The 14,090-nt window shown below is 37.0% G+C and overlaps 1 protein-coding gene across 1 annotated transcript; it reads right to left on the reverse strand.

The window, feature by feature from the left end:
* Window positions 1-4,907: 4,907 nt before the first annotated feature.
* Window positions 4,908-13,775, reverse strand: LOC145771876 (choline/ethanolamine transporter flvcr2a-like). Its single transcript, XM_082583628.1, has 11 exons — window positions 13,283-13,775; window positions 12,519-12,640; window positions 11,693-11,834; window positions 10,857-11,018; window positions 10,500-10,567; window positions 10,021-10,124; window positions 8,694-8,804; window positions 8,344-8,449; window positions 7,665-7,776; window positions 6,800-6,849; window positions 4,908-6,356 (listed from the first exon to the last, which is right to left on the reverse strand). Exons 1-11 carry the CDS (start codon window positions 13,731-13,733, stop codon window positions 6,198-6,200), a joined length of 1,587 nt encoding a protein of 528 aa, XP_082439754.1. The 5' UTR covers window positions 13,734-13,775; the 3' UTR covers window positions 4,908-6,197.
* Window positions 13,776-14,090: the final 315 nt, after the last annotated feature.

A 14,090-nucleotide genomic window follows, 5' to 3' on the forward strand; every position in this document is an offset into this window, starting at 1 on the left:
AATCATTTCAAGAGTCTTGCTTTTCGATAAGTTGTGGTTAGCATAATAGCACTTGAAGAAATGATCGGTAAAAATATCTTATACAGTATAGTAGCCTAAATATCTTTCAGAAAAAAATTTCCCTATGAAAAATCATGATTATGCAGTTTATATTTATTTAAGAGCCTTTTCACTCGCTAAATATTATGGCAGCCATCGGTTAGCCACTGTTTGTTGTCGTAGTCAATAGATATTAGGCTTTCTACACCATGTGGTGGTCTTTGCGTCGTGCAGTCCTTGATAACATGGCCCTCACCCAGTCTTCTGCACCTCGCCCCGTTCACAGATAGCATTCTCTGTCAAACCCAAAACATATCTACACCAAAGCGCCCATCACTATAGTGCATAGGCGTAGCAACCGCCCTCCGATCGGAGGGGGCCCCGCAAGGAATGAGGGCCCCTCCGCCGAAGTTTTTGGAAGACTATCATAATACAGAATATAGGCTAACCACGTGGTCACAAACGCATGCGAAATAGCAGAGCTTATTGGTATTGAGCAGATGTTTTCAAAAAACACTGTACGACGTAGGAAGAGAATGTTTGGTTACGAATGTTCTGATGATTCGAGTCGTCTTTCTGCTGAAAAAAAATTCAAATCGCAATTTTTTTCTTATTCTCACTGATAAGGCCATGTCTTCTGTTTCTTTGCGCTTTGACCAGCTTTGAGTGGTACAAGTTGTTTGAATTTCTGTACAACGCTAGCAGCCTGAAGAAGTGTCTTAGAGAAAATGGTTGGGTTGGTTAGTTTTGAATCTTTATCGTCGGACTGACAAAGCCTTGATTGGTTACTCCTGGTAGTTTCACATACTTGTAGAGGCTTTTGACGCAGGGCCGGTTACCAAGATTGGCAGAGTGAAGTTTTCCGATTATTGAAGTGTTGTTGCCAGGAAATTATTCCATTCACTAGGTGCCGCTGAATGGAGAGCAGTCCTGAAATGCGTTGCTCAAGCTCACACCCCGAGAGTCGAACTTGCGCCGCGTGGTCTTGAGCGGGCGCGCAACCACTGAGCAAATGGGGCGGACAATGGAACTGGAAAATCACTGCAAAAAAATTAAAAGAAAAATGGGAGACATTGATGCCAACGAACTAATAATGGAATTGAATCGTTTTATTTATGTCATTGAAAAAGAGAGAGGACTTGTCACGGCAAGGATTTTTTTAACGTACAAGAACAGCCTTCAAGAGATGATATACCCGAATCTTTGCATTTGCACCAGAATTCTTCTGATCGACCAGGGACCTCAGAATACTTCAGAGATCCCTGTGATCGACCACACCAGTTACTGTAGCCAGTGCTGAAAGGACCATCAGCAGAATGAAACCGATCAAAAATACCCTACGCTTAACCGTGGCAGATGACAGGCTTTCTGCTCTTGCAATTACCATCGAAAACAAGATTGCCAAATCCTTGGACTATGACCCATTACAATTTGCGCAGAACAAGGCTCGAAAGAAGCGCTTTGCGTAATTATGGAATAGATGTCCAGTGTCCACACTGTCACTGTAGACCTATGCATACACACTACTACACAGTGGTAGGCGCAGCTAATGTAAAAGTTAGCTTTCAACAAAGAAATCAGCGGATTTCCAATAAATTTACTTTCGCTATCGAGTCCACTAAAATTTCTAAATATTAGCGAAAATGCTAATCCGCTAACCAAAGCGTTGGCTTCGCTAATTAGCGGAACTGTGCCCTCTTCTGTGTAGGCTATACATAATATGAACCCTGCATGTTGTGTAAAATGAATACCACAGTCCAGTTTCTGCATTGGAAGGGGCCCCGGACTTATGATCGGAGGGGGCCACGTTCTTTGTTGCTACGGCCCTGCTATAGTAAGTAGATGGTTGCGCCTTTATAGGGCAAGTCTGGAAAGGTTATGTCACAGCTCTCAGATGGAAATCTGATCATTTGAGACATACAAGCTGTGCTACCCAGTACCTAACCAAAACCATGCTTCCCAGAATGTGGTGTGCAGCGCATACAAACGTTTTTTTATCGTTGCTGTGGTGGTTTTCTCGATTACGAGAGAAATGCATGCTGGCTCATTGCCTGCAAGGACGGACAAACAGTTGGTCGAAAGCAGTTGTTGATTGGTGCATCGACAAAGCTAGCATTCGCACATCTGTACTAAGTTGCAGTCCTCAACAAAATCGTAAACTAAAGCACTTCGAGGGGCTACAGTAGGCTACTCCACTTTGTACCAGCAAAACGCTCTAAGAGTGCTGTGCAAACAGATAGTTTCTCGCGTAACCGTTCTGGGTATTTGCGGTATGTCTGAGATCGAGCAAGTCGAACACCTCCGTATGTGGGTGTTGGTTCAAAAGAAACTATTAACATCGTGTCTTAAGTTAAAAATTCGTGGAAAAGTGAGTACGCTGCATGACGGTAGACAATATAGTAATCAAGTAATACTAAAAATTTAAGTATAGGCTAAATCTCATTTGCTAGTACTTTCAATAACCCTGAATTTAAACAGTAAAGTCAAAGGGATCGTGTCAACCTTTTTCCACTCAACAATGGAAACGCTCAAGAATATTTATATCTTATCTACACTTAGACTTACCATAATTTCTTGGGCATAATCCGGGACAAACTCCATACTATGAATGAAATAACTGGACGAAAGGCCGAAGGCCTGAGCTTGGCAAGTTTTTATTCCATGTTTATATTTATAAGCTTTAATATTGCATAATAAAATATTCTACTTAGATTGAATAAAAAATTTTATTACTTTATTTAAAGGAAAATACAGGTTAATTTAAGCAACACTAAGTCACAAATCAGACATTTATAAGAAAAAAAAAAGAACAAACACTGAGAACAAAGAAATAACACTAGACTAACTCACAAATCAAACAATTATAAGGGGATGCATTCAGAAACCATTGGCTTCATCGTTTCATTGAAGTCAATAGAATAATGACGCAATAAACGTCACTCATTATTCCCTAACTAAAGGATTTCTCAAGCTATGCGCGATATTTTACTCAACCTAATAAGCTAAAAAAATTAAGATATTAAAATAAGCCTCGAGTTAAAGCAAAGTTAAGCCTTTTGGGACGGAATTATTTCATAATTTTGCATCAGGTTGGAGTTAATTTTGAAAATTTCACTAAAAGTAAAATTCCGGGATATTTTTCTAACCGGGACGGGACAGACGTTTCAACCGGGACTGTCTAGGCCGCGAAATTTTTTTCCCACGAGTTGTCTGTCTCATTGATTCTAGTCAGTAGTCACTCTAAAAGTAAGATTTTCCGAAAGTGTTTTGAGAGATTGGTTGATTCAGATTGCGAAATAACTATTTGCCAATGAAATTCTGCAATGATAATAAAATATAAGCTTTCCCTAACCCTACTTTTTTTGAAAAGCTCTTGTGCAGCGCAAAATTTAATTTAAAGGAAAAAAAAATTGACTTTGACGGGCGTCGAACCCTCGTTCTCACGAACACTAGGCAGAGGATGAAACCACTGAACCAACCGTGCCAACGAGAAAATGTTGCATTCATACGGTTTTAATACAAACTTTTACCAAAATATGCAAATGAGACAGAAATCTCGTGCGAAAAAAAATTTTGCGTCCCGGCCAAACCGGGACGTATGGTAAGTCTATCTATACTGATTGTTAAGTTTGTTTTATGAAGCTGAAGAAATGAAAGCTTAACTATGTTCCTTTAGCTTTTTGTATCAGCATTGACTGCATGACAACGTTAGCCCATGTCACTTTTGATTTCATCGCTTCTGTCGAAAACGTTAATGAAGTATCGAATAGCCTGCACGATTGGAGGTAGGGTTGAGCTTGCTTGGCTAATGTGTGCAATATGTTTGCGATCTTTAGGCCGGGTAGGGGAAGGGAAGGTAATTTGATACACTTTTAACATTTTTGCCTGTTAACTGAAAATTACGTGACACAAAGTATTGGTTTTAAGCTGAAATGAAAGTCTGATCCCTTATACGCTTCTTAAAAACATTTTCACTTTTTTATTTTTGTTACTTTTTTTTTAATTGAAATTTTAAAAACGTCACTCAAATGTATCAAATTACCTTCCACGGAAGGTAAATTGATACACCCGGAAGGTAATTTGATACAGTAAAACTAATACAGAAATCCCCTTTGACAGCAAAGCAATAAATGAAAATTTAATATGTGGTTGGCGTGCTTGGGTGCAAAGATGACTGTTGAGGCCCATGTGTGCGGCGAAGCTTCTGCAGCGGGATGGTCATGGGAAGGATCATTGGCTGGAGTTCTTATTCAAGGGGGGTGCTTTGCACTTTTCTCATTTTTTGACAGCAGATAGCGTGTAGGCCTACGAAAGCCTATATAATAGTTGTTTCCCAAAGTAGCAGGTCGTGTTAATAAAGAATAACTTATTTAAATCAAGTAGATCAATGTCAACATTTATTCCAGTCACAAAAAAGAATTTAATATACTGTATCAATTTACCTTCTCCACATGTATCAATTTACCTTTTTCAAAAAAAGTTATAAAATATTGATTTTTGTATGGTTGGATGCACATTGCAGAAAAAACGTGACATGCCCTTGAAGCCTTATCAATGAACTGTCAAATGAGTTTGGTTTCATCTTTCAGGAACTTTTCTTTAATTTTCCAGACGAAAATAATCATGAGTTAAAAATTTTACGAAAATACTCAAAAAACACACTTTCACAATTTTATGCCAAAAAAGCACGAGTTAGCTGCATGGTGCAATTTTTGTAGGCATTATTTTCACAGATCTTCCACCTAATGACAATATTTTTGACTAATATTTTTTGTACATTTCTGTAGGGGGGGTGTATCAAATTACCTTCCGTATCAAATTACCTTCCCTTCCCCTAATTGAAAAATCAACACAGCATTAAAAAGGTTGGTTATATGTATGAGCCGAATCGTCAAGCACAAGAATATCACGATCGCAATAGAAAGGCGACATGACGGTAGACAGTTTTCTCACGGCACAAACTCCACAACCAGAGCGCAAGTTCATTTGGGTTATTTCATATATTGAAACATGGTTGGGATTCACAGCAAAAATAAATAAAAACTCGAAACTTTTTACAGACATAAAAATAATAACACGAACAGCACAAGACTTTCAACGTGAGCTTTATGTAGCCAATTACTACAACATAGGAAAACATGTTTGCATAAGAAAATGGATTGTGATTTAATGCAGTAACGTTGACAAAAGATCATTTTATCCCCCACTTTGAGGCGTTTGCAACATTACGATAATAATGCATATTATTACTGTATTATTGTTTATCATTGATCCAATTATCGTGACGTCACAACGCTCTTCTGGTTATGCAACCTGCTTAATGTTTGAAAAATAAAGAAACACACAACCTACTGTGCCAGGAAACAAAACTAGTACAGTATTATTTTTAATTCTCCTTTGCTTAGACGTTCTCTAAATTCATTGTCAGGAGTTGACTTATAAAAAAACGTGGGTACAAAGTTGGGTTGTAATAATAAGAAGTTTCGAACAATATTATCTGCACTACAGTAACTTCAGTCGGCTCTGACTACGTCTGATTGGCCTACGCTGGATCGTCGGTTGTTTAACATGAAAATTCAAATGATTCACAGAAATTCAGTTGACGTAAAAATAATAAAATGAGTGTTGCACTGTAAAAAGTTGTGTTTTGAAGAGTGTGATTCAACAATAAGTCAGCATTAAAATGGTGAGAGTCAGTAATCATATCAACATGACATTACGTAGTAGGCTTTAGGTAAAATAACAACAAAAAGCAAAGATCAAGTCATTTCATTGGAAGCATGCATCATGATTGGAAATGTAACAGGAAAAAAACATTTAAGACCAGTCGCATATGCAAACCAATAGTGTTATGGGGCAAAATTTTTTTTGCGACTGACTATTACTAATGATTGCAAAAAGAAAAAATACCACCAAAACGTGTAATTGCGCTTAAAAATATTTTGTTGAGGCCAAGGTCAAATTAGGGGGCAACTTTTTCTATAGCTATCTCTCTGATCAACAACAAGAAAACATTAATTAATTTTCAAAAGTATCATTCGGGCAGCCAGATTCAACCATGTGCATTGTGCAAGTAGGCTACAGTTGATATTGTATGCTGATGAAGAATAGCACGCAAAAACAAACGTGCACCACAACGATGAGACAATTTATCATTTTCACAAATGTTTTAAGTCGCTGGAAGTAGAGGTATGATCAACTAAATTTTCTTTGTCTCGGCAAAACTTCTCACTCTCCACAGCCGCAATGTTATTCTGGCTTCCTGTGCTTGGAGACATGAGCGGACAGTTCGGAAACGCCTCTTTCATTTGGTTGTTCTGTAAAGCAAATCGCCGTGAAAATGTTTCCACAAATATTTTAAATTTAATTTTGTCCAGCTGTCAGTAGCATTTTTGAAGTTCTTTTAAGGTTAATAAAAATTTTGAAGCTTACATATCGTTTTGGATACTAGATTTGATATGCAGTGAGACCATATACTCAATTGCAGTTTAAAAATTAAAACCATAATCACATATAAGAACTAAAGCTGTTGAGCAATTTAGAAAGACATCTTTGGTTTGAAGGTATTTTATAAAAGCCTAAATAACTAATTAATGTTAGAATCCTTAAATTTTTTGAGAACACATTTCGAAGTAGAGACAGAAATGAAACAACTAAGCCGCATATAGATGATCGTTATTGCGCAATGCGCATTCGTTCGCAAAAAAAATAAAATAAATGATTAGTAATAGTATCCATTCCAATCATAACTTAGTCTTACAAAGTATTCTTTTTCCGCGGCTTGTCTCTTTAAGTTCTCTTTGATCAAAACTGAAAACAATGAGTTGTTTTAAACTAAAATACATCTATTAATATTGTGGTAATATTTATCCTCGGACTGGAAAAGCTTCTTTGAGTTTAATCCTGGCAGTTTAGCATAGGCCTACTTTTAAAGGCAAAAGTTTGTATTTCTTCTGAATTAAACTGGATTAACATTTGAAATGTTTAGCCGTCTTCGCTTGAACAAACTTGAGCCTTTGGCACCAAGGGACGGGTCCATCCTCTTACGACTCCACAAATGGCAATGTCTGCCGGGAGTACAGGGAAAATTTACTGGAGAGCAGCCAGTATTAGGTTCCATCGTCCAAGAGACAAAGACCTTCTGCTCCGTTTACTGGTCGATACTACTGTTGCTGAGATACTCACTATAAGCAGCGTATTGCATAAGTACATACCAAAGGAATGAGATAATATGACATGTGCTGGGAAGGTAGGAAGAACACTTTTTAAAAAGGTATTGCATTTTAAAGTGCATGAAAAGAGGAAACGGGGACGTCTAAAAGGAACACAAAAGGATTAAACAGACAAGGTTGGTTTAAAAAGGAAGATGCGATGGAGAAAATGAGATAGAGAAAAGGAGTGAAAACAATCGCTACACTGATAGAATCGGACACCTTCACTAGTGGGGACAAAACCAAGATTGGATGATGATGTCACGTGTATGAACATCACTAAAAGTTTAACTAAACAAACTAGACGTGGCATAAAGTGACTACAGTATCTATTGAGGCAGCCGTCAGGAGGGCTGCACATATTATTTATTTAAACTGAATGTGCATGTTATGTCTATCCGACACATGACATACCTGTCCCAATGGCGCCACATAGCAGAGCTGCAGACATGAAAAGATTAGCAGGCAAGCATCCATGAGCGGCCAGTATCTCTTGCGCAGATAATGTGAACAGAATGCCAAAGAACTGAAATAAGCCCGAAGTAGTTGCTACGACTTGTAGAAAGTTAAATGTACTGCGGAAAGAATTTTCACGCCATTTACGCACACACTTCATATACTCATTCACCATTGCTGTTTTCTTCCTAAATTTTGTGTGTAACAAACTCTAGAGTTGGAAAAATGAAAAATAGACTACGATAAATTTGATAATTGAACGCGTACATGTAATTTCTGTTTTTTGTGCTGTGAGAAGAAATAAAAGTTCTAAAGCTAAAAAAAGAACTAAGCAAAATAGAGCTCTGAGACTGAATTGCACGGAACAGGATTAAATAACAGCTTTTGCTCCTGCAAGCTAAGACATGTAAAGAACGAAATGTTTTTAACAATTGAGTCGCAAACATAAAGCAATTCATTTAATGAAATCGACCGATGATTACAAAACTCAACACAGATACAAATAGCTGCTGTTCAACTCGAAACTTTCCAGTCAGCAAATCAGTTCTTTTTTGCATTGAATAACGTCAGTAGACGTTGAATAAATGTTAAACTGGACTGGTCTGCTGGCTGGGTCATGAATCCATCAAAGTAGTACCTGGGCAGATACGTTTAGAAACCCAGCAGAAGTGGCTTCTGATTCGGGAAAAGTTATTTCGGCTGCAAACTCAAATCCAATAGGAAGATAACCAGTCATAAAAAAGCTGTAAAAAGAAGAGGTTTTGACGTTAGCTTGAATAGTATATGGCGGCTTTAGTTCAAATCTTTACCTCCACAATTTCTTCGGAAAAGAAATTGGCTTTTTTATAAGCAAAAGCTTTACTACCAAGCGTCGCTTCTTATGTAGTATTGTAGTAGTCTAAATAAATCACCCGTTTACGACACGTCCAATCAAAACTTTCCTGCACTAAAAATGACATTATGTCACTTGAACTATGCTTCACTTACCCTAGCACACCGATAGAGATGTAATCAACCCACAAGTAAGGAAGTTGTAATGTAAATGTGAAAACAATCATAAACACCAGAGACAGAATGTATATTCCGACTGTAGTCATTCTGCAATGAAACAGAACTTCATTGATACAAGCGACAAACAACTGCGCCTTGAGAAGCTGCAAAATAGTTGATTAGGTGAGAATTCTTTTCAACTAAGGTCAACGTTTGGCTTAGCTATATCTTTCATTTCCGCGCCTTTGTGTTAACAAGCACCCACTTGCATTATAAGCACAAGCATTAGACGGAATCATAGCTAACAAGGTGGTGGGATGGCGCAGCAGATAAGGCGTTGGCTTTCCAATAATGCAAACCTTGTTCGACACCGGGTTTAAACCTGGTTGTCAAACACCGCTCAACTCTACCAAGAGTGTAAAAAAATTGGGAGGACGTAGTTGCTGAAGGAAAGGCGGCTGAGAGAAAGGAACTGGCCGCCCCACTCTCCTTAGTGCCGAAGGCTTAGTGTAATGACAACCTAATCTTCTCATTCCCCGAAGCTCAGTAACTGAATATGAGACTACTTTTGCCAACTTTATAGCTAATATAAAAGTATGGTTTGATGCATTGAAAATCGCACTTAGCGTGACTGACATCATAGGTTACATATCCCCATTCCATCCTTGATATGACTTTACACTTACAGAATTACATTTTGGACTCAATGTTTCTTTGACCAATGAAGGTGAACTATGGACTGCAGATAGGAAACGGGAAGCAATTACGTGTTTAATTCAGGATCTTTACATTGATAAAACGTTTTGAGACATTGGAAAACTCTCAAAATTTGAAAGAAGGATAAAAAGTAATACCGCAACAATACAATCAATTGTTCGGTGAAATGCGATAACCCAGATGACGCTTTTCCAGCATCCGCTCATTTTCCAACCACAATTCCGACCTGACGTTTGCAATTTCTCTGTTAAAGCAATGACTGCAGATGCAATGTAAATCATCCCGGCCAGCAAATTAGTCATTTTTACATTGATTCAACGTCTGCGGATGTTGTACAATCAATGTAAAAAAAGGATTTACAGTCTGCGGTATAGCTAGCAGAGAATTAAAAAAAATTAAACGTTTCTGCGCAAACAAATTCATCTTTTAATATACGGGACCAAGCGTGGATAGAGAGTTCAATTGCCTCCTACTCAATCATCGAGAAAACACTGCTAGATCAATCACGAATTGGACATTTGATCTACTTAATCATAAAGAAGAGCAATCCACATTTTTGTCAATGAATTGAGACCAAAGCATGATAAAGTATACTAAGCACACTCACTTGTACAAACGCGTTCTGTCCAAAAAGAAACCACATGCCACCGAACCAGCCAGGCCAGCAACAACCATTGCCAGCCCGATCTCGCCGATCTGCTTCTCGGCATCCTAAAAACAAGATTGCAAAGTTTCATCCAGGATCGTAATGATTGTTCAACATCTCATTTCAATAGATTATTGTACAAAAATGAACTGTTACAGTTTAATTTCACAACAGAAGAACGCATCGTGCTTTTTAAACAATGAAAGTGTCATATAAAGTGTCATTAGCGGCAGTCAAGTGCAGCAAGAATTGATAGCGATAGACGCGTGTTTCGCCCATGAAGTTGGGCTCATCGGTATCACACCACAAATTCACGCCACAAAGCTCTCAATCGCTGCTATTTGCCAGGCAAAAGCCTCAACACGCCAATCTAAGCGATTTATGCTGTAATTATAAAAATATAAAAAGTTCTTGTCAACCTTGACCTTAATTGCACTCACTTGGTGATACGATAAAAGAATAGGATTCAGTAAAGTACCAATGGCGTAGTAAGTGCCGGTGTTGATACCTGCGCAATAGAAACATGTTAATCACTTTCAAACCATTTCGACAATGAATCAATGTAAAAAAGATCAATTTTAGTAGATGAACTCGAATGTACATCAGATCCCAGTATCATCTTTGTGTGAAATTAAACATACAACATGCGTAATATAAAATAATGACATTGATATGAGGCACGTCTATAAAACAAATTATGCTTCTGGGCGCTGTACGTGATGACGGTGACAAGATAATTGATAAAATAAAAGATGCAACAAACTTAAAACGCATAAACCTTGTATGAAACATCTCACCATAAGTAACGAGTAGCAGTAAAAATGGAACGTTTTTCATCAAAACCCGGATTGAACGTTTGTAGTTGCTAATGGATGAATGTTTTTCTTGATTTTTCAATTCTGCATCGGCTGACAACAATCTGGCTCTGCTGGGAGGCAAGGGAGGTGCATCTCGAATAACTAAATTTGTGAAAAGTGTTCAAAGGTTGTCATTTTTATATTACTTTTATTGTTTTATTCTAAGTTTTTATTTTATTTTCAACTACAAACTAGAAAACGACATGTAAGATGCAGAGACGCCTTAAATACCGATCACTCTCTTAACAAAGTGCACTTCCAAAAGTCCAGAGTGACAAACAATTTTCAACCATAAACGCGTAAAAGTATGACATATTATATACGGTAATAGTATTAGTAGCATGTGACAAGTATGGCAGCAATAGAAAATCCTTTAAAAGATGTGAGAACAATTTAGTTCACACTGTGTGAGTTATGAAATATATACTCGGCTTAATGGTACATTGACGATATTTTTACATCATTCCGAAAGTCCCGAAAAGATAAATAGTTCCCGAAATTGTCGCCAACATGTCTCCCTGCGTTGTATCTTAATTTTAGATGTATATTTTTAAATTATATTGGTACTTTATTTGCTCTGAAACCGTGTAGTGAAATACTACAAAAACGTTGTAAGTGATTAAACGATAGTCTACGTAAAACCGTTATTACTAAAGGGTATATTTTCTATAGCCTATCAACCGATTGGTCGGACGACAAAATGGTCCAGAAATACAAATACTGTACCTACGTTGTTGCACAACTACCTTAATGAAGAAATTATATAACCTACCTACCTAGAAATATCAGTACAAGTGCAAGGACACAAACAATGGCAGAACCGATAAACAAAATGCGCAATCCGTGGGCAATTTCTTCTTTGTTGTCAGAGTTGGGTACAATGATAGGAGGAATCAAAAACCCGAGAGCCACGCCAAGCTAAAATGTAAACGCAAGCTTACAAAGCACTAAACTACATGCTTTGTTTACTTTCTGTGATGCAGTAGTACGCAGTATTCCAACCGCCTGATGTAAATATATCAACTGTTGCAACAACAACAATGGTTAGGGCTGTTTACCACCACATGTGCTAAGTCATACATGCTGAGTGATTCAGTTCTCTGATAAATCGAGAATTTAGTATATAATTCAACAGATGCGCTAGATCATAATAAACGTTCTGTCCAAACAATCTTAGAACTTTTAATTAATTTCAGAATCTTTTGCTTCAAGTTTATCTTTGTAACTGCATCGTCTTTATACTGGATAGATCAATTACAGTATTTATCATTTATAAACACCACTATCCAAAATTGTTCAACTAAGTGGCTGTAAAGGAAGATGGCGAAAAGGATTGGGAAATATCTGCGGCGTGTCAGGTAATTTTTAGGAAGATTGTAATATAGGCTAACTGTAACTAGTAACTACTCATATTAGTTTGCAAATGTGTTAGTTAGCTGAACTACTGTTTATGGGGACACAGATAATAAAAACAAACTGCTGAGCTTGAGGTATCTATAAAAAAACTTAAAAAATGAAGAAACACTATCACTACCATATTACCTAATCATATCAATAGATAATAAATATCAAGTTCAAAAGAAAACAAATAAGTTTATTTGCCTGATTTCCAAATACTCCTACTGATGTAGCAGTTGAAAGTTCGGATGGACCAAACCACAAAGATGCAATCTTTGGAGGGATTTCCAAAATGAAAGCCTGGGCACATGCAGCAATTGTCTGGCCTGAAAGATGCAGCATGTTTTTTCAGTGTGTCTGTTTTTCATAAAATATTGTTTATGCCAGCTAGTAAACAACAACCTATCAAGATATTCTGAAGAGTTAGGAAAACACATTTTATATTGTAAGCACAGTAGCAAGAGCAAGATACTGATTGTGATGGAACAAACTCCAGGCCGGAAGTGAAAATAGCTCCAACCTTGGAGCTGTTGTGTGTGCAAGTTTATTCTAATCTTCTCCTAAAACTTGTATATACAATACATCTTAATGTTCTTAAATCACCTATATATATATCAATATCCTGCGGAAGAACAAATTTTACCAAGGTGTTGTAAAACATAGTCCTGATTCTGAGATAAAGTGGTTTTAAAAAGCACAAACTATCGATAACATTGATTTTTCTGTTGCAACGACATTTCTGTTTTATTGAATAAAATTAAGAAAGAAATGTAGTCAAGTTTAATGCAGCACTTATTCATTGCATGAGCCTCAGGGGCCGAATGTCTATCCTTTTACCATCCCAGAATGCAGCACAGAGAAAGTAAAATTTAAGCTTTTTTTTATCTTTAAACATTATCAAAATAATTACAAAAGTTTTAATTTATTTTTGACACAGAGTGTAATTGCAACTTGAAATGTAAACTTACCTAAGAAAGAAACAGCAAAAAGATTAGGTGAGACACTTCCAATCTTTATGAGAGCACCCACTGCATTTAATGTCCCACCAAATAGCAAAATACGCCTTAGACCCCAGTTGTCAAGCATCCAGGTGGCCACAAACATCAATGGTATGTAGGAAAGCATGTAAATCATTGATGTCCATGTGATTCCCAACATTGTGGCACCTTTGTAATAATTCATCACAATATTCGTGATAATAGCATACTCGATCCATTGAAAGGCACTGGACATAGAGTACAGACAAAATATACCCATGATCACGAAGCGACGTTTGTACAAACGTACTTGAGAGGCATCGCTTTCATTTTTGCCTTTAATTGATTTTGCCACAACTATAACATCTGTATCTTTATCACCTTCAAAATTTCGACAGTTGACAAAAGCACAATCTCCTGCTGCTGAAGCACTGTTTTCCATGGCAGAAAAAAATTTAAAATATGGTTTAGATACGTTTTAAAAGATCTCAAGTACACCAAAACACATTGACACTACCATGTCTGTAATAGTTCATAACAAACATCACATTAGTAGAAACACTTAAATATGTTACACTTTTACAATTTTGCCAACTCATGTATGGTACAAATGAACACATTTCTACAGGATTCCAATCGGCAGAAAGATTGAAACAAATAACATATCATGCATGTTTTCTGATCTATAATGGGTCAGACAAATCCATGATTTTAATGATATCACATATATTACATATAAAAATTATATTATAACCACGCTTTCAGAAATTATATTGATTTCAACATATGCGGTAACTTT

Source organism: Aplidium turbinatum, chromosome 1 (assembly GCF_918807975.1).
Source record: "Aplidium turbinatum chromosome 1, kaAplTurb1.1, whole genome shotgun sequence".
Taxonomy (NCBI): domain Eukaryota; kingdom Metazoa; phylum Chordata; class Ascidiacea; order Aplousobranchia; family Polyclinidae; genus Aplidium; species Aplidium turbinatum.

Bases quoted from the DNA above. Each gene is read 5' to 3' on its own strand.
- LOC145771876 (XM_082583628.1), bottom strand. From the start codon at position 13,733: ATGGAAAACAGTGCTTCAGCAGCAGGAGATTGTGCTTTTGTCAACTGT. The intron at 7,777-8,343 runs GTACTACTTTGA...GGCTTATTTCAG, and splicing joins TTCTAAACGTATCTGCCCAG to TTCTTTGGCATTCTGTTCAC. The intron at 6,357-6,799 runs GTAAGACTAAGT...TTTGCTTTACAG, and splicing joins CCGCGGAAAAAGAATACTTT to AACAACCAAATGAAAGAGGC.